This window comes from Vigna angularis, chromosome 6, assembly GCF_016808095.1.
Source record: "Vigna angularis cultivar LongXiaoDou No.4 chromosome 6, ASM1680809v1, whole genome shotgun sequence".
Classification (NCBI taxonomy): Eukaryota; Viridiplantae; Streptophyta; class Magnoliopsida; order Fabales; family Fabaceae; genus Vigna; species Vigna angularis.
Window position 1 is genome coordinate 37,619,185 of NC_068975.1, and position 20,166 is coordinate 37,639,350.

At 31.4% G+C, this 20,166-nt stretch overlaps 2 protein-coding genes across 2 annotated transcripts; one reads left to right on the plus strand and one right to left on the minus strand.

The window, feature by feature from the left end:
- The first annotated feature begins 859 nt into the window (after window positions 1–859).
- Window positions 860–12,204, plus strand: LOC108343185 (membralin-like protein At1g60995). The gene is made up of 14 exons (XM_017581294.2): window positions 860–1,315; window positions 3,775–3,837; window positions 4,155–4,589; window positions 4,734–4,815; window positions 5,426–5,487; window positions 5,652–5,746; window positions 5,942–6,021; window positions 6,156–6,239; window positions 7,158–7,274; window positions 8,167–8,252; window positions 8,370–8,476; window positions 9,979–10,070; window positions 10,154–10,230; window positions 11,575–12,204. The coding sequence occupies exons 1-14, from the start codon at window positions 1,163–1,165 to the stop codon at window positions 12,061–12,063; spliced, it is 2,022 nt and encodes a 673-aa protein (XP_017436783.2). The 5' UTR covers window positions 860–1,162; the 3' UTR covers window positions 12,064–12,204.
- Window positions 12,205–12,599: 395 nt separating this feature from the next.
- LOC108342342 (dnaJ protein homolog) lies at window positions 12,600–15,150 on the minus strand. Its single transcript, XM_017580101.2, has 3 exons — window positions 14,713–15,150; window positions 14,046–14,596; window positions 12,600–13,904 (listed from the first exon to the last, which is right to left on the minus strand). The coding sequence occupies exons 1-3, from the start codon at window positions 14,848–14,850 to the stop codon at window positions 13,454–13,456; spliced, it is 1,140 nt and encodes a 379-aa protein (XP_017435590.1). The 5' UTR covers window positions 14,851–15,150; the 3' UTR covers window positions 12,600–13,453.
- Between the last annotated feature and the right edge of the window lie 5,016 nt (window positions 15,151–20,166).

Below are 20,166 nucleotides of genomic sequence, written 5' to 3' on the forward strand. Positions count from 1 at the left end.
TTAATTCACATGTTGAATGAATTGAAATTGGATTGAAAGTAGATTAATCTCTGTAACTCATCCACCACAAATACCTTTATTAATTTTTATAATTTTTTATAATTTCTTTTAATTATAAATTTATAATTTAATTTTTTAAAATTTTTATGTTTAGATATTTCGTTTATTTGTTTATCAAGTTATATAATATTTTAATTTTGGACCGGTGTTTTTATCATAGTAATGAGAGAATTAGATAAAGACTTGGATTCCACCCACAAATATTTTTAACTCATGATAATCAAATTTATGTTCAACCGAATTGACTCACTTTAAAATATAACTTTTATCAATTATTTTAATCTATCATTTTCCACTGTATTTTATTTAATATTTTTAAAAAAATTAACAAAATATAGTATTGTAACACAATACATTTTTTTATTGTAAATACCTACTGTATATTTTAGATATATATATAATATAATTTTGTTATGAAATACTTATTTACTACACATTCAAGTTATATAAATTATAATGCCTGATTATATTTTTATTTTATTATTAGTTTATTTTTGTTTCATTTAAAATCATCAATCAAATTCTTCAATTTAATTTGTCTATAATATACTAATTTAGTATATAGAAATATTACTTTGCGTTGATTAAAAATTCTATTAGACATAAATTAAAATGCTTAGATCAAGATTTTAATATTAATTAGATGAAAAGTGATTAATCATCATGTTTTTTTAAAAAAAATGATAGATGTGATCGAAATTTTTATTAATATTGAAATAAAATAAAAAAGAAATTAAATATAAACAAACTATTGGTTAAGTTATAAATATATCTATAGCTATATATCTTTTTTTCCCTCATTATACAAGGTAAATGGGGAACGACACGAGGCAAATACGGAATAAGTTAATTCCATATCCGATTAGGTATTACTTATTCCCTTCACCAAACACGCCACACCCACGCGACGAGATATGAAAAGAACTTCAATTCATTTTCACTGTTTCTATTCTTCTCTCTGATTGTAATAGTCTAATTCCTCGTGGGAAACGTGAAGATGATGAACATGAAATTCACTCCTTCGATACAGAACCTTTGATTTCCATCATTCTTCCGCCAAAATTTATTCTCTCTATTTTCATTTCTATTGTCCACCGGCGCCATGGATCCGGAGCAGACCTTCATTCGCGTTCAGGAGAGGTTTTCGCAGATGCTCACGCCCAAAGTCAGAGTTGCTCTGGAGTATCTCTACCTATTTATTGCCATAACCTTGTTCTGTATTCTCGTTGTTATGCACGCCAATTACGTTCAGCAGGTTTCTATTTAATTTCAGCTTCTTCTAGGGCTTTTCGATTTTTGCATGTCCTGTCGCTATATTTTATGCTGTTTACGTGTCAGTGTTTTTAAGAGTATTAATTTCTGATCACTTTTGAATGCTTCAATATACCTCAAAATTAATCCTATAGTCGTGAACTCTATTTGAGATAAAGTGTAGCAAGCAGCATTGAAAACAAGACATTGTTTTAGTCAGTTTTGATAATTGGAGCTAGTTTGTGACATCTATGGTAATTGCCAATAATGAGTGGTTCTGTCGAGTGGATTCCTAGTCAGAAATAGGCTTTGGGTTCTTATCTAGTGAATAAGCATACAGTACTTATTAGTAAGTAGGGGTACAATGTTTAGACATGACTTATTCATTTGATTTTTCTCTAGCTATATGACCTTCTGTAGGCCCAGAGAATATGGTGGTTCTTTTGCAATTGATTATGTTAACGGAAATGCTAGATGCACAGGAATTCTTAAATATTTTTTTTGCAAGGGTCTTGGAATTTGCTTATCTACCAGATGAACTTTTCATGATTCCTAGTCTAAATGTTAAAGCTGTAGGTCCAAATGGCATCCCTATTGAAAGTTCGGAAGCGTTTTGGAGAGCCAGGTTTCATTTGGCTCACTAAATTCTAGTTCCTCAATGAGATTTTGAGATCTTAGAAAATGTCAGATGAGTGGATAAAGAACACTCTGATTCCTAATTTAATGACAAAGGAGATATTTAAAACGTGCTAACTGCACATGCTGCAGAGGCATGAAACTAATGGGTTACAGTATGAAATTATGGGAAAATGTGATTGAGGGTAGAATAAGAGATGAAATAAGGATTGCAAATAATCAATTTGGTTTTGTGCTATGGATTACAACAGAGGCCATTTACCTATGAGATTAAAGAAAAGGTACCAAAGTAAAGAAAGAGACTGACATATGGTTTTTAAAATTTATTATCATGGAAAAACTTGTGATCATGTACCAAGAGATGTGTTGTGGAAGATTTTGGAGAAAAAAGGTGTTCGCTTTACTTATAGCTATACAATTCATGTATGAAAAGATAAATTACAAGTGTGAGAACTCCAAGAGGGGGGACTAAGGACTTTCATGCTGGGATAAAATTACATCAAGGCTTAGCCTCAGCCCCTACTTGTTTAATCTAGTTTTGGATGTGCTTATCAAGGACGTAGAATATAATTTCCAAATTTCATGCCTTTTGCGGATGATATAGTTTCGATTGAAGAATTAAGGCAAGTAGTTAGAAATTGAAATCATAGGGTTTTTGCTTAAGAGTAAGGCCTAGGAGTGTTATTAAACTCAGCTTGGTCTTGACTGATTGGACTGGATACCGGCCTTGTTCATCTCTGATTCACATTCACCACTACACTACTCTAGTTAACAAAGCAAAACAGAAATAGCACTGATTGAACCTTGAACCTTCTATTTTGTAAGTGTGCATAGCTTACCACTAAGCCAACTGCATATTTTGTTATGTGTGATGCAACCATAAATATTCACATATGTGTGTGTCTCATTAAATGATAATTTTATAATTTGTATTAATTTGTCTGGTTTGACCAGTGATGCATTAACTCAGTAATCTTATCGAGTCAATAACTGGTGTGGTTCTGATAATACCATGGAAGATTATGTCATTGCAATTTTTGTAATAGATGAAAAGAATATGAATCAAAACTAAAAATGGGTATGCCATAATTGCAATGGATGAAAAGATGTGGCCCAAGAGTAAAAGTAGGAGATTGGTTTCTAAGTTAAAATATTCTGGATCAGTATTAATGCAAAAATTAACGAGGATATCACACTCAAAATACAAGCCAGGTGACTAAAATTGAGAGTGATCTCAGGGTTAGGGTTATTTGTGATCACAAAGTACTATCAGACTAGAGTTAACTTTATTGTATTGATGTATGCTAAATGATATTATGTGGTAGAAAATATTGTGCTTTAAAAGGGAAAACATGAGAGAAAGGTGTGGGTAGCAGAAATGAGAATGTTATGAATGTGTGGCCTCACTAGAAAGGACAAGTTAAATTTGAGAAAAGATTGGCGTAGTACTGATTGAAGAAAACATGACAGAAAACCAGTTAAGGTTGTAAATTGTAGAATTATATTTTACTTTAAATTGTTGAGAAAGTTAAGTTTTGTAAATAAATTTCACTTATCAATATCTAGAGTTCACATTTAATAAAGGTATATTGCAGAATTATAAAATTCTTTTTTATATTTTTTTCCTCATTTAACGAGCAAGTGTACAGGGTTGGGGACCACTGCTTCCAATGCGTGAGTGAAAAAAGAGAGATTGAGAGATATGAGAGTAACTTGGTAATATTTACCTTCCATGACAGTGTTATGAATGAAAAACTTGTAGATTCAACTAAATTTTTTAAGAAAAGAATGTTTAGTTTCTTATATGTTTTTCTTCTCTATGTGAAGCCTGGGTGTTCAAGTGAGCTATCTGGAGTTGTGACATCAGAAGCCCAACTTATTCAGATTAAGGTATATATGGGTTTCCATTCTTTAATGCACATTCTAACTTTGTGCTTTTAAAATTTTTTCTCTTTGAATTGGACTTTGTTTATATATGTTGTCTATTGTGCTAGAAGAAATATAATATTGATATACTGAAAGCATATACTTGTTTTGAAACTTATCTCATCTCATATAAACCCCTGAAATTGCCAGTTTCCTTCATCTTTCATTTTGGTAGCTTCAAATAACATACTTCATGGTTTAACTACTATTTGGGAGGCATTTTTCTTTGTTCATTTGGTTGTTTTGCTGCCTACATGACACACTTGAATTCCTTGTTGTAGATAACTAGTGCCGGCCTGTGGTCTCATAATGATTCTGAATCAAACAGAATAAATCCTCTAGAAACAGAAGTTGTAAAAGATAATGTGGAGTTGTCTGATGCCAGTGGAGATAAATTGACATTTTTGGCTTCCAAGTTTTGGTGGAATTGGATTGGCTTAGGTTCTAGGAGAGGAAAATTGGTATTCAAATTTTGGAAAACTGACGCTGAGTTTATTGAACATCAAGCTGAAACCTCTACAGGTAATCAAAACACGTGGCCTGTGGCTGAAGATACTGTCATCAAAATTGACGAGGAGCCACCAAAAAGTTTCACTTTATCTGCCAAAGAGACATTACAAGCAGCTATTATACATTTTGGTAAAAAGTGGTATAGGCGTATCTCGTTTATTTGGAGGCACACAATGCGGATTATTGGAAGTTTCCAGAAGCTGTGGGTTAGTAGAATTACATTATCTTTTGGAGCTTGATTAGATCATATATGTTATGCTGATGCGGTTTGTTTCTAGCCAGAATTTATAAAATTAAGTTAATATCAATTTTGCTTAAAGCTCTGCTAAGCTTTGAATTTTCAAGTGCAGAATATGGCTGGTGTACACCTACATCTTGATATTCCCAAATGGATGCATATCCTTCATTTGGACAAGCTTAATACTAATGCAGGTAGTTACATTTTTTCCTCTCATGTTTGAAGTATAATTTGTGCCAAGTGGCATTTATAAATAAGAAAATGTGCTTGTTGGGTTTCCTTTCAAAGTTTCAAGAAGCCTCTAAGTGTGCGTGTCGAAAATAGAAAATTGGTTTAGATAATTGTTTCGTTCCTTATAAAGCAGAAGAGTGGGTTTTTGTAGTTTTGATTTGAATTTTATATACTTATCCAAATTACATGAGGCATGAAGAAAAGGAAGAGTCTTGTTACAAACTTATGTTGCTTTTTATTTGATAAAATATTAGCCTCAGAAGTTAATGGTTTTTGCACTGTATTTCTCACTTGGTAAATTTCACATGCTGATAAATGTTGCTACGTAAAAATGGGTTATATATTCTTAGAATTTTAGAATCTATATACTTACGGAAATTCATTACGTTTTACTGTCTTCTAGTAGAAATTTTTGAAGCATAATATTTAAAACAATTAATTTATGACCCTCTGTAATTTGCAATATGAGTTTGTGCCATAGGAATGTGTATATTTTTTATCTGGCTTAACTCTCTTTGTTTCTCACACTATTATATTTGTACTTCTGTTTAATAAGTTTTCTTTCAATTTCAGTGCATTGGCTTAAAAAGAAAGCCAAGTTATTTGAACCTACATATCTATATACTATGGAAAAGGTATGTAATTCTTTTATAAGACTGAAATTTCTAAAAGATAGTACCTAGTACCTACTTGTATTTCTGAAATGTAGTCAGTTTGTTGAAGCTACTTTTGATGTTGCTTCTGTAATTTATCAGAAACTTCTCTTCTCTATAGTTGGCTGTGTTGTCTTATTCTGCAGGGATATTTCTTGTTACCTGAAAGTGCTAAGTCTCATCATAATATACGTACTGTGAATGTTAGCATATCAGCTTGGCACTCCTGCTTCGGAAACAAGTAAGAATAAGTATTAGCATGATTATATTATTTCAATCTGGAAAGTAACAAGTCATCTCCATTGAAAGCCACTTTTAAATAATTTTGATGTTGAGGGGTCTAACTTGAACTAAATTGTTTTGCTGATTGTCATGATTTCGCTTTAATATTTTATTCGGAATTTACCCTATATTTTTCTATTGATTTTTTTTTTAGGTGGCAGCAACTACTCATAAACAGATTTGTTGGATATGATACGATCTTAATCAATAGTTTATTGAGTTCTCCTGGTCAAGGTAACTGCCTGTTTTCTGGATAAACTAATTTATATAGTTGTCCACTAACAGATGTTTTGAACATTATCATCCTCGCACTTCGAACATTCAGGATTTAATTATGTGGCTCAAATTCTTGTGGGACTTAATGGCAGGTTATCTTTATAACTATCAAACAAAGGAATTCTATAACCTTAGTTATGCACAAGAAGTTCCAGAAGGCCCAGCTAGGTTTGGAGGTTTGTTGATTTCTTCTTATATTTGGTTGAGTTGAAGAGATTGTCATCATGGTCTCAATTTCATTGAGTTTCTCCTGTTTTCTCAATAACTCAGTTGGTCTTTTAAGGGATTTGCAGCATAAAGTTCATTGGTTGAATTTAAATTTTTAGATTAGCTTGATCCAACATTCCTCTAAGTACCTTAACTACCAATTTTTTTAAAATAAATCAGTTTACAGATAAAGAGTAGAAATTGATATTATTACATTTTTTAAAATAACCCCATTGCTAGATGTTGATTTTTGAGATGCAATATAGAATTGCTTCAGAAGTTTAACTTTATGGGATGAAGCCTTGGACTCTCAAGGATGATGCTTTCAGGAGTGTCATGCATCTTGATTGCATTACTTTTGAGTGTAGTTTGGAAGTGTGTTAAATTAGGTGGGGGTATTCAGGGTACATGTTATGAAGATATTTGATCAATGATTGAATGAATTAAACAAGAAATGACACACCATTAAACAAAGTAGTTTAAGTTGAGGACAATTGAGCAATGAAATGCAAAAGATTAGAAGAGAAACTAAGCGACAATAACATGTAAGTTGTACAGAAAGATGGGCTGGCTAAATTTTTGAAATAAGGCTGGCTAAATTTGTGAAATAATGCATTGCTGTCCACTGGGTGGCTATATCTTTGGATCTTGGAAAAAATATAGTTTAAAACATGACTCTTCAGCCTCTTTCTATACCAAATGGGCCACCTCTTTTAAATGACCAACATCAGTCGGAGGAATTTTTTCCTTTAGAAAGTTCAAATATATAAATTGTTTCTTTCGTTTTATTTGCTTTTGCAGCTTGCATTATATTGTATTCTGTAATGTAAAATGTAATTCAGAACTTCTATTATTGGCTTGTAACATTTATCCTTTTTCCTGTGCAGACTACCTTGTAACGAAGTGTGGTGTGCTTATGATGTCCTTGTTTGTGTTTTTTACTACCACGATGTCAGTGTCATTTACATTAAGAGAAACACAGACTCGCATGCTGAAATTCACGGGTAGGAATTGTTTGTTCATTATGCGGAGGTTTAATTGTGTGAAAACTGATTTGGTGATTCCTTCTTGTTGAATTGATTCTGTCATTTTGTCCATTACCCCATGTATCAATTGCTTGCTTTTAATTTCACCCTGAACACATTTAGAGGCAATTATTAAGGGCTTGTTTGGTATAGGAGAGGGAGAGGGAGAGAATTAGAGAGAGGAGAAAAGGGGAATTAATTTTAAATAAATGGTGGGACCCTGCTCTTGTTACCATGATAAAATTCAGAGAGAATGATTCATGTATCTGAGAATAAACTGTATTACTGATTCTTTAAATGTTAGTTTCAAGTTATAGAAATCAATGAGAGAAGGTTCTTGGTGCATTAGAAGGCATTGCCATTGAACATGAGTCAACGGAAGTGGGCGTGGATTGAAGTGGATTGGCATATGTAGGGTTAGAAGAAAAATCCAAGCGCAATAGGGTTCAAAAACCTACTCTTGATACAATGATAGACTTCAGACAGAAAATGAATCATGTGACTGAAAATACACTGTTGTATTGATTCTGTAAATGTCAGTTTCAACAGACTGAAATCACCTATTTATATATGACAGACACTGACTATGGGCCAGTTGATGAGCTTGGCCCAGATGTCTAACTAACGCCAATCAGGGAGAGAAAAATAAAACTACAGTGCAATCATTAGAGTTGATCTCCAATGCTATTTTCTAATAGCGATTGGAAGGTTTATTCAAAAGGTCACTCATCCACCAAGTCTAACGGATAAAGTGTGCTAATTATAAAATAGTCATTTGCCAGTATCAAATATGCCAATTCTGTTCATAGTTTTGCCATACTTCACTGCAAATGGAATGAGTTTAGTGTTTCACCTCTTCTAGTCTTTACAGTGCAGCTTCAACACCATGCACGGCATCGCCTTCCAACATTTCAGCTGATCTTTGTACATGTGATTGAATCACTAGTTTTTGTTCCTGTAAGCACTTGTTATAATAGATTTGCTTTTCTCCATAGTTTCTATTTGCATTGCCATGTGTTTGTGCTATTTATTATTCTATTATTTTTGCTGATAAATTGCTTATTATTTCTGCAGATTATGATTGGGATTCTGTTTTTTCTCTTTGAGTTTTATGATGATCAGCTTCTTGCCTTCATGGTCTTGATTCTTGTCTGGTTGTGTGAACTATTTACCCTTATTAGGTATTTCTCTCTCTCTCTCTCTGTGTGTGTGTGGATTGTGTAAGTGATTAAGTATTTTATTAAGATAGCTAGTGTGATGGATATGTGACTCAACAATTATTTTTGGTTCTAAACCAGTTCGGGGTAGGTTGTGTGCTGAATTCAATGAAATTTAATTACAGAAATATTGTGAGCTAGTCATTTATTGAATCATTAGTTTACTAATTTTTTTAGCTTTTGGTCATTGCGCTACTCTTCCCTTCGGAGTGCAAGTCCAGATGTAGCAAAACTAGCTTTCTATTTTTCATCAATAACCAAAATTTATTAATTGATTAATGTGATGATTGTATTTAACTAACACATGATTAATCTGACAACTTACACTGTTAGCACGTGTATCCTTAATCAATAAGGTATACAAAAGAAATAGGGATGGGCTCTATGACTGAAGTGCAGCCTCCTATGCTAGTTAGTTAAGCTTGTAATCTGCTTGAATAGTTAATTTGTTAGGCTATGATAATAAGAGATGAAGGTAGAGGAATGGTGTTGATCAGTTTGCTTTAGGATTCCTGTGGAAGGAAGTTATGTAATCATATGTCTTCCTAACCCAAGTTCCTTGATCCTTGACCTAAGGTGATCACACTAATCAAATTTCTACATTTTTCTTTTTGTTAAAATTATGATTGGACAGCTTTCATAAAGCTTCTTTTTGGGTCTACGTACCTAGAGTAAGAGTTAGGTGCGCTGTGAAGAACATGACTCAACCCCAGTGGTCACTGATCAAAACATTTATCATCTATAACAACTAACTTAAGCATTCTCATTAAGTCCTTGAGAGGGTTTAGAATTCAGTCTATATGTTTCAAGCTTGGTAAATACAATTAATATGATTGAGCTTGATGGAATGTATTAAAATTTTGATTGTTATATTATTATTTTCATAAAACTGCTTTTTGGGTTTATTTACCAAGTCTATGGGTTGAGTAATATAGGATATAACTTTTCCTTGTAATGTACTCGTCCCTCTTTGTATATACAAAAATATACATCAGCTGAGCTTGTTACTCATTGATTTTTCATCACATCCAAATTCAAGTCTGTTGATTCTTAGGAACCAATGCAGTAGTTAACAGAGAAGAAAGCAGAGAGGATGCATATCTGATATAAGACTGAGAATGCTAACGGCTGCACTTTATTATTTTAATGCAACATAATTTAAATGCACTCAAAAATAACAGACTGAGAGATCAGGTTTCATGATTCTAGCTACTGCACTGATAGCTTAGCTGAAAAATAGGAAATAGCTAATCCTCTAACAGCTAATGAAACAGAATAAATTTCACTTATTCAAAACTGAAACAAATCTGAAAGATTCCTAAAAGTAGGCAACATCTAAAGGCTCATTCTCAATAAAGTCTCTTTAATATCTGGACCAATATCTATTATAGATGTTCATGCACATTTGTTGGGTTGTGGTCCCATAATGATGGTTATCTAATGTCTGTGTTCATTCTAACTTGCAGTGTCCGAACACCAATATCAATGAAGTTCTTTCCTCGGTTCTTTTTGCTGTATTTCCTGGTCTTCCACATATATTTCTTCTCTTACGCTTATGGTATGCCATACTGTTGTACCCTTTTTTTGGTTTTGTTGGTTTAAGTTAATTTTATTAGGAAATAATGAATTTTAAAACTTCAGGTTTTTCATATTTGGCGCTCTCTACAACTGCAGCTTTTATGCAACACCTTATCCTGTACTTTTGGAATCGGTTTGAGGTAACCAGCTATGACTATTGTCTTACTACAGATCCTGATAATTTTCTTTCCGTTTGGGATTCTTAGGATTTTTTTATTTGTGGTAGAAATGGGTTAACCCCGGTTTGAAGGAGAGCCTCAAGAATGGGCTAACATCATTGCCCCCATTAGATTTACCCACAGATAGTGGTATTAAACATTTAAATGCGATGCTTATCCTCCAGATTTGTATGAAACTGTGACAATTACCTCTTCTATACTAATATTCACCATATTGTCAACGAAAGTGGAATTGGCCATATGATAAATCGCTTTTAAGGCGCCCCATAAATGCTATTTTAATATGTTGTAGTGTAGATCCACCAATAGCGAAGTTTCATTTGTAGCAATAGAAATGTGTTTTGCTGTCTGGCAATCTGTTCCCGATGAGGATTTTTTTGGTAGAGATTATGAAAACAGAGCTCACAACGGAGGCCGAAAGGAGTGAAATATTATTGGCTTGATGAATATCCTAAAGGACGTTTGATGGTTTCTTGGGTTCAGCTCTCGTTATTACATCTTGGTGGTTTCTTTTTTGTCTTAAGGATACTTGATGAGGGTATAACATGACGTGGGTTCACTGCGAGGTTTGAAACAAACGTGCAAAGGAATACATTCTAGAATTAGGAAAATGAATATGATTTTCAGAGTTTAGTTCTTATCTACCATCAACATGTCTTTTATTATAGTCATCTTTATGTAAAATGATATGATTTGATCTTTTGTAAGTAGGGAAATATGTACCGCTGGTTATTAGGAATATTCTCCATTATTAGGTTTCCTCATATTATACTTTGAATTATTATAATAAGGTTTTACATATGTGATTAAGAGCTACAATTCATAACAATAGAGGAACTCTTTATGGTTATATATAGCTAGGTTTTCCTTTCCCCATTTTTTTCTTCTTTTTCCTCCACGTTGCTCTGTTCATGCACATTGTTCGTTTGATAATATTCACACGGCCATTGCATGCTTTCATTCACCACCGTCAAACCCTCCTTTCTCTGACGAACTGAAACCATCATAGTTGCCATCGCACAACGACCACCCGGTCATTGTTTTTTCGGCACTGAAATTCTACGTAATAAGAGAATGTTTGTCATTGCAATTTCAGTCTTTTCTAAACTTAGGGATTTTTCATCAAATATATGGTGCTCACACGACACAACAAAATGGCGTTGTTGAAGTTAGAAACTGCCATTTGGTGGAATAAGAAACTCAACTCACAACAGAAAAAATCTTTAGTTTCTAAATATTTGCATTATAAATTTTCTCACATTTACTTTACAGAAATTTAACTAATACTTCTTTTCTTACTATTAGGTACCAGCACTGCAAAGGTACATGCAAAATAGACGGTCACAGCCTCAACAACACCCAGATTTCCACATTACCTCTTCCACCTTTCTTGCATCAACGCTACACATCACAAGATTGAACACAAGAAACCCGGGTTCAATTAACACAGATTTGCCTGCTGGATTGAGACCTGGTTTTGATCAATCAGTGCCTCAAAATGGAGCAGGAGTTGGCGACCCTCAAGCCCGGTCAGAAAATAATAGAGACAGGGTTGCGAACCAGGCACAAATTCCTGAGCAAGCTGACATCCGACGAGCAGAAAGGGGTCCCAACCCTGGATCCATGAATTCATTCAGTTCTTTGTTATTATGGATCTTAGGAGGTGCTTCGTCTGAGGGCCTCAACTCGTTTTTTTCCATGTTCAGAGATGTGAGAGAGCAAGGACAAGTTTTCAATGAAACACCCGTTGCTGGGGATGAGAACCGTGATAATCAGGATAATAATGACAGATAGCGGTGAAGGAGAACTTGTTAATATAGGAACAATCAATGTACCTACGTCAGATCATATACTGGACTGCTTTCTGCTCGGTCCAAATGATAAAAAAACCTAAACACGTTTGTATAATATATATATATATATTCTTTTTCTTTATAGCTTTTTCTTTATAAAATGCGGCAAAGTTATGCGTGTTTGTAGAAACAAAAGGGAACATTTGGAAAAGTTTATTTTATCTTGTAAAAGAAATTAATAACTTTTTAAATATATTTCAATCATTTGTACGGATAAACGTGTAAATTAATTATTTTATAAAAACTTGTGGTATGAGTGTATAATACATTTTTTTATGTAAATGCATCCGAATATAAAGTTTCATTTGATAGATAAAGTCATAACATTAAAATTTATCCAAAATACTAAGGAACGGTACAGAAAATTCTAGCATACTCCTAAAATAGTGGTTATGGTACGTGTTAAAGGAAAATTTGGGTCTCAACTCAAGAATTTAATAAGAATTTGTCAAATCCATAAGATATTTAATACCGTCATATATATATATTGCCATCAATTATAGTCTATGATTTTATGTCAATTTGTGATCGAAAGTTGGAAACTTGACTTCTCAGCCTCGTCTATAGAACTCATCAGTTTCTCTTAACGAGGTTATTTGTTCTTTGTTGCTACCCTTCTGCGTGAAACGTTGAGCCTTGCTGGATAGTTCATCTGATTGGTAGTAGTGTTTAGTGGGTGAGGGACTTAATTTGCAGCCCTTGAACCTGAAAGCATATTATTACAGCCTATATTAAAATGTTGCCAGTTGGTATTCAGTTTCCCTTTAATTTTTCCTTCTCTAGTCTTGTTTGGCTGAAAAGAGTACAAATGGACATTTGCTCATTGTATTGTAGCAGAAGCTGAAATAACAAAGGCCTGCTGAAACTCTAGTTGCATTGTTGCCTACCGTTATAGATACATACAAAACTTATATCTTTGGCGACACTTATCTCCTCAGATATGTCCTCTGACTAAGTAACCTATGGCAATAACGTAGAAGTTGCATTCTGTATGAGATTTTTGCCTGGAATGGTGCAAATTGTGCTGGTTGCCAAGTTGACATATCCAATCTAAAAGATTTTGCATTTGGCCACATTAAGAGGCAGGCTACTTAGGAAGGAGATAACTGCTGAAGACAACATCAGTAGAAAATTCTCTTTGTTTTTCAACCCTGACCTCCCTCTTGTGGAAGCTCAACTCAACATCCTCATTCTCTGTGCACGAAATGCATCCATTATTGTGTGCTTGATATTGATGTTGTTGTGTTGGATAGGACTGAATATGCATGCACGATACCAGAAATTTCTTAAACTGATAATAAAATATTCTGTTGTCCTCTATTTTGTAGCAATCATTGGCAACAATCTTGCAAGATACTAGCAACTTCTCTCCGCTGTTCTTCAGTTAAGGTTTTGGGAAAATCAATCAGGAATTTGACACGAAGATCACCTCTTGTCCCATTCTTTTTGGCGTTTGGCATTCCTTGACCTTTAATAACCTTCTCATATCCATGGTGTATTACTGTATTCTCAAATGACAGAGCCATATTTTCCCCTCCCAATAGAGGGATTGGTATGGAGCAGCCTGTAAGTGCGTCCACTAGAGGAATCTCAACACATAATTCCAAATCATCGCCATCTCTGCTATACAAAGGGTGTTTCTTTTCATCAATCAAGAATATTACATCAGCAGGCAGGTATCCAGGTTTCTCATCACCCACTCCTTCAAATGTAATCCTTGTTCCTTTTCTCCATCCTGGCTTTACCTCAATTTTTAAGACTTCCTCCTGTTGGACGATTACCCTGTTGCAAAACTAAGTTAGAAACTCTCTTCTTAGCAGATATCATACAGAACAACATTGAATTTCTACACCCTATCATAAAAGTAGTTTCCTAATTACAGCAATCTTAGAAACACTGTGAAATCATTTGACAGAAACATACCCAGGAGGATATTTGATGACATCTCTGCTAATTCTAATCTTCTTTTTGCATCCAAAACATAAGTCCTCAAGTGTGCAATGTAGCTTTGTCTCAACATCTGGGGGTTTCTTTCTAGATGTTGTCTGTGAAAATACGATAGGTGTTGTGGATCTATGGCTCAGATTGCTTGAAAGAGAGATTCCAGATATATGTTCGGTGCTCCCTTTTGTGCCTGTGTCATATCTTGGAGAGGCGGCATGGCTTGTTAACTCAGGTTCAGAGATGTCCAATGTTTTGTTCCTTGACAAAGAAGCCGAGGAACTCCTTTTGCTCATCATCCTTTTGATAGATGATGCAGCAATTTCTGTAGCACTCTTTCGACTAGAATTTCTTGATAGAGAACTTGGTGTTGTGCATGATCTCCTGCTTCCATTTCTTGACATAGGCCTTGATTTTGGTGTTGGTGTTTTGGATAATCTACTTGCTGCCCTTGACAAAAATTTAGGACTCCAAATATCTTCATCCACTCTCTTATTATCAAATTCCTCGGACCCTGGGGATGTTGTCGGATTCTGCATGCATAAAAAACCATGAGAACAAAACATGATGCATATGAACACTGCTAGAATCTCACATATACAGCAATTAATGTTACATGTTTTGTTTAAGAAAATGAAGTTGAGATTACCCCGGGGCTTTTCTTGTCATGACTCCGTTTGGATATGAGCGATTTGTAAGCCTTGGTGACGTCTTTCAATGGCTTATTTTTTGAAATCTTGAAGATGTTGGTCAAATCCAATGGTTGGGAGCGTGGGCCGTGTCCCATTGGAATGGTTATAGAGAGTTTTGGAGGATCAGAAGGAAAAAAAATGATATGTAAGAGAGGGATGAAGAAAAACACAAGACAACAAAGTTTACACCAAATCAAGAGGAAGAGATGAGCTAAATCAAAACAAACGTCAAGAAACGTTTGAACAGGCAACTTTGGTTTTGTTATCTGTTTTCATGTTACGTCCCTTTTCCTATATTTAGTGCCATCGGACGTAATAATCTCTATTCAAAACATAACTTGTTGTAAACGAACTTCTAATTAGAATTCTTGTTATGGTTGTTATCAACTAACTCATTTTAGTATTATATTCGTTTGGCTGCTTTACATAAATAATAAATAATAATAATAATAATAATAATAATAATAATAATAATAATAATAATAATAATAATAATAATAATAATAATAATAATTGTATCATATAATAGTTCAATTAACCATTGGTTCACCATGAACTCAATGATCAGCCTCAACTATCTATGGATCGGACGGTCAATCTATGCCACGATCCATGAATGAGTTACTTTTAGATAGGAGGATTAGGAAAGTGACTTGATTGGTCACGAGTATCAACAATTAACCTTAATGTTGACGATTTCGGAAACAAATGATGATTACCTATAATTGGACGGTGGTTACTATATCATTAATATCTTAATGATTGAATGTTTGACTTTGTGTCTTCTGCAGATAACTTCTGAACGGTTTACACAAACAGCTTAAACAATCGGTTCAACCTAACACTCAACTTGCAAACAATTTTCGGATTTTAGATGATTCTTCCACACTTACATCATTGACCTCGACTCCTACCTCCGAAATAATAATATATATACGCCAAATAATTTTTTTTTTCAAAAATACAAAAAATGACATAATGTGGAAAAGCTTGCACAACGTTTATGATCAATGTTTTGAAGATATATTGTTTATGCGACAATACCATATTCGGAAGACTATGATGACCATTTGCTTTGATATAATTCTTTGTGACAAAAACAAAATTCTTGAGCCATGCTTGGACCAACACTTCACATTAATCATGTTTTTAATTTAATTTATATGTGAAATTAATTTTTTATTTATTTCTAACTTAATATATTTAAATTTTCAACTTTTAAAAATAATAAATATAGTTATTTCAATGTAAGACTTTTTTTTGTGTGTTAAACCTATCAAACATTTGTCACTTCATTACTTCACATGTATCTAGAATAAAATTATTAGGTTGGAAAGCATTTATTGATTTTACAATTCTGTTAGTTTGTTATCTGTTGAAATCATACAATAAGGTTTGTAGCCTTTCCTGACAATGCAATTAAATAAAATTGTATTAAAAATACATATTATTGTTTGATAATGCATTGTCCTACTATTTCATATCGAATGATATTAAATATAATATTTATTGATATTGTAGAATTGTTTACATAGATAGTACTTTCTTTTTAAAAAAATCATTTAAATTATCAAGAGATTACGAAAGAAAGCAGAAACTTCTAAACATAAACATATACAAATATAATTACGCTAAAATTAAAAAAAAAAATTACAACAGTTCTATCTGATTGAACTTAATTTAATTAAATATTTAAAGTATTTGAATACTGATAATTTTAAATAATTAGAGCTTGTTTTGTTAGGCTTAAAGTGCCAAACTGCTGACTATAATTGACGTTTAAAATACGAAGGGCTTACAATATTTTGCTTATAAAACACAAAGACTATGACTTATGTCGTGCATGTTATTTTCATGCTTTATCTTTATTGGAAAATAAATAAATTATTTTGTTAATTTCTATTTTAGTAAGTAAAATATGAATCAAATTGAAGTATTTAAATCTAAAAAAGTTGAATTCAATGGGTCTAGATAATTTACTACAACACTTTAATTAAGACAGCTACTTTTTTTTATAGATACGGGTCTTCATGGAAATCATTGTATAGTTATTATATATGTTTTTTCTACTTTGTAAATGAATTTTTTATAATGTATGCTTTCATATATAGTATTTAAATGTTCCAGTGCTGGATCCTACCGTAGGTCGATAATAGTATAAGATTCACTTTCCTCGTTGCATGTCACATACCTTTTAAATTAGTGCTTTTCTTTAGTCAACTATTAATTAAAAATAAATATATATGTTAATATAATGTTTTTATAATATTTTGAAACAGAACACGTGTTATTTTCTCACTAAGTTTATAGTACATTAATATAATAACAAGAAAATAATGAATTATTAAGAAAAATGGATTGTTTCAAAACATTATAAAAAATGTCTCAAAATATATTTTTCTTCTTTAGTTGTATTGATTTATGAATAATTTTTTTTTTACAAATATAATAAAGACTAGATAAGCTTTTGGTATTCTCAAATATTATATTTAAATTGGTATTTCTAAATAAAATCAGTGATTGAATCCTAATATTTAGTAAATAGTTTAATTTGGTTGTTAAATCACCATGCTATTTTTAATAAATAATTACATAATAGTTATAATTAAATACTTATAAATATACGGGAGTGTTTAGTGAGGTTGTCTTGTTTATTAATTACGTTCAGATTAAGAACAAGTGAATAATATGTGAGTATTGTTAAGAGTTTTAATAATACAATAAGTTAAATAACAAAATATCATGCTATGTAATGATAAGCAAATGAGATTTTAAAAGTCAAATTGAGATTAAGTTTATACCAAAATAGTTTAATTCCCAAACAAACTAAATTATTCTTATAGAAAGTATTATATATATATATATATATATATATATATATATATATATATATATATATATATATATATATATATATATATATATATATATTAATAGTGAGTGAGATGTAATAATAGAAAGATTTATGTGATAGGATGAGAATAAATAATTTACATAAATACTGATATCTAAGAAAAATTAATTAAAAAATATAATTTTTTTAATTATTTAATAGATAAAAAAATCAATTAAAAATACATAAATAAATATATGAGGAACCTGAAATTTAAGTAGATCTTGTTTTTATCTTATTTAACAAAAAAAAAATCAAAGATTTTAAAATAAAACTCTTAAAAAATTAGTCTCATTTTAAATGATTAATTAAAATAAGCATTAGTTCATTCATAAATGTAAGTTAATATAAAATATATATAAATATAGTTTTATCTAGAAGGTTGATCACTTGACCATGCTTTTAGTAGCTTAAATTTATATGCATTTTTTTTATCTTCTAAATAAAACAACAGTCTTTCAAGTATTAAGAAAAAGGTTTAGTCTTTAAATACTAAATATGGAAAAGTAAAATATTTAAAAAAATACTTGGTATTAGTTAAAATAATACGTATTTTAAATTTGAGATATTAAAATAATTTTTTTAAATTTAAGAAACTAACATCGAGTCTCTTATAAATTTAAGAAATTAAAAATAAATAAATCCGTATAAGATTGCGCTAATAAACCTTTCAAACACGGGCATACCATTTTTGAATTTCAACCAAAACTTTCCAATAAATAATATTTTTTGAAGAATCAGTTATTTAATATTAATGTGATTTCTGCAATAAAAAAAACGAAATGAGAATCAATCACTAATAGAAAAACCAAATCAGATAGTATCAACATTATTACTTAAAACAAAACATTTAATATAAATTATCAGAAAAAAAAAGTCAACTCAATAATCCTCTGTTTTAAAAATCATGCAGTGTAATCTTTCATATTTCAAGTCACATCAAAGTGGCATTTTAAATTTATTTTAATGCAATATCAAACTATATTTACATTAGCAATTTTGTTAGTGCATTATTTCGGTGTGATGTTTTGGATCACAATAAAACACTCATCTCTTTTATTATTTAATGTTATTTTGAGTGTTTTTAGTTAGATCTTTCTATATTCTTAATATATGAATTTTAAATCGTGTGGACAGAATATGTAAAAAATATTCTGACACTCAGATAAGTAATTTAATTTAGTTAATTAGATATTATAATAAAATTTTAAATTTAAAATAAACGAAGCGAGCGATTCAGATTAAAAATGAACAGTTCAGATTATTCAGATAAGCGGTTTATACGTTTCAAATGTCTAGAAATAAGAAAGACACGTGAGAAAAGTTAGTCTTTCAGTCCTACACAAATTCCTACTGAAACACTTAATAAATAAAAATTATGCTAAAAATTACTTAATTAAGGTTTTAGATTCGGTTGATTTTTTGGCCAACCAATTTCTTAGGCTTTGTTTACTTGAATAAATTTGTGAGATAGTAATTGAGGGGATTTGAGAGGATTTGAAGGTAAATTTTATTGTTGTTTATTTGAGTGAATTTGAAAGTAAGTGAGAGTGGATTTGAAAGTAAAATTTATGAGAATTAATGTAAAATTTGATTGATGTGACAAATTAAAAAAATTTATTTCTAAATCCACTCTCACTTATCTCCAAATTCACTCAAATAAATAACAAAAATATTCTCAAATTCTCTGAATCACTTTCTCCGAATCCATTCAAGTGAACAAAACTGTGATAATTACATGTACATAATATTTGTTTGAATTACTGTTCACAACAGAGGTATTCCAAAATATCATTCTCACTTTTGAGATAAAGTGAGTGCTCATAATTTTCTTGTAACATGATTCCTTTCAAACACACTACATTGGAATAAGTTGAAAAAACAAAGACAGTGGCATTGTCGAGAACACATAGGAAAGGTCAAAGAACATGTGTTTTACTGAAAGAAACGAAAAACACAGCAGCTTCATTGAAATCTGACCAATGGTTGGTTCGTTCATGTCGGCAAACAATAGAAAGAGGAGTACAATTCTTCCACCATTGACAATTCTATCCTTCCATAATCACACTCTCTTTCTCACTCATCCATTGACTCCAAGGAACATGCTCACCCCACTCATTCAATCATTACTTTTTCATCCTCTTTTTTCTAATAAATAATTATTAAGTTAAATATATTTTTGTATGGAAAAAACTTTCTTGCTATTGACAGGAAAAATATCAATTGACAAAAAATGACATTCAAGTTATTAAGGCAGATTTTGTATAATTCAGTATATTAATGTTTATGTAAAGAGTGTAACTGAATATTCATCCTAATTATATTTATACTATTAATATGAACAGTTTATCTGAAAAATATAATAATAATAATAAAATAATAAATAACACACAAAATTATCAAAATTTAATTATAGTAGGTAAATATATTTACGTATGGACTATTCCACCATGTAAAAGATCTAAAAAAATCTTATTAAAGAACGTTTTTTAATACGACTATTCAACAGTGAAATAAT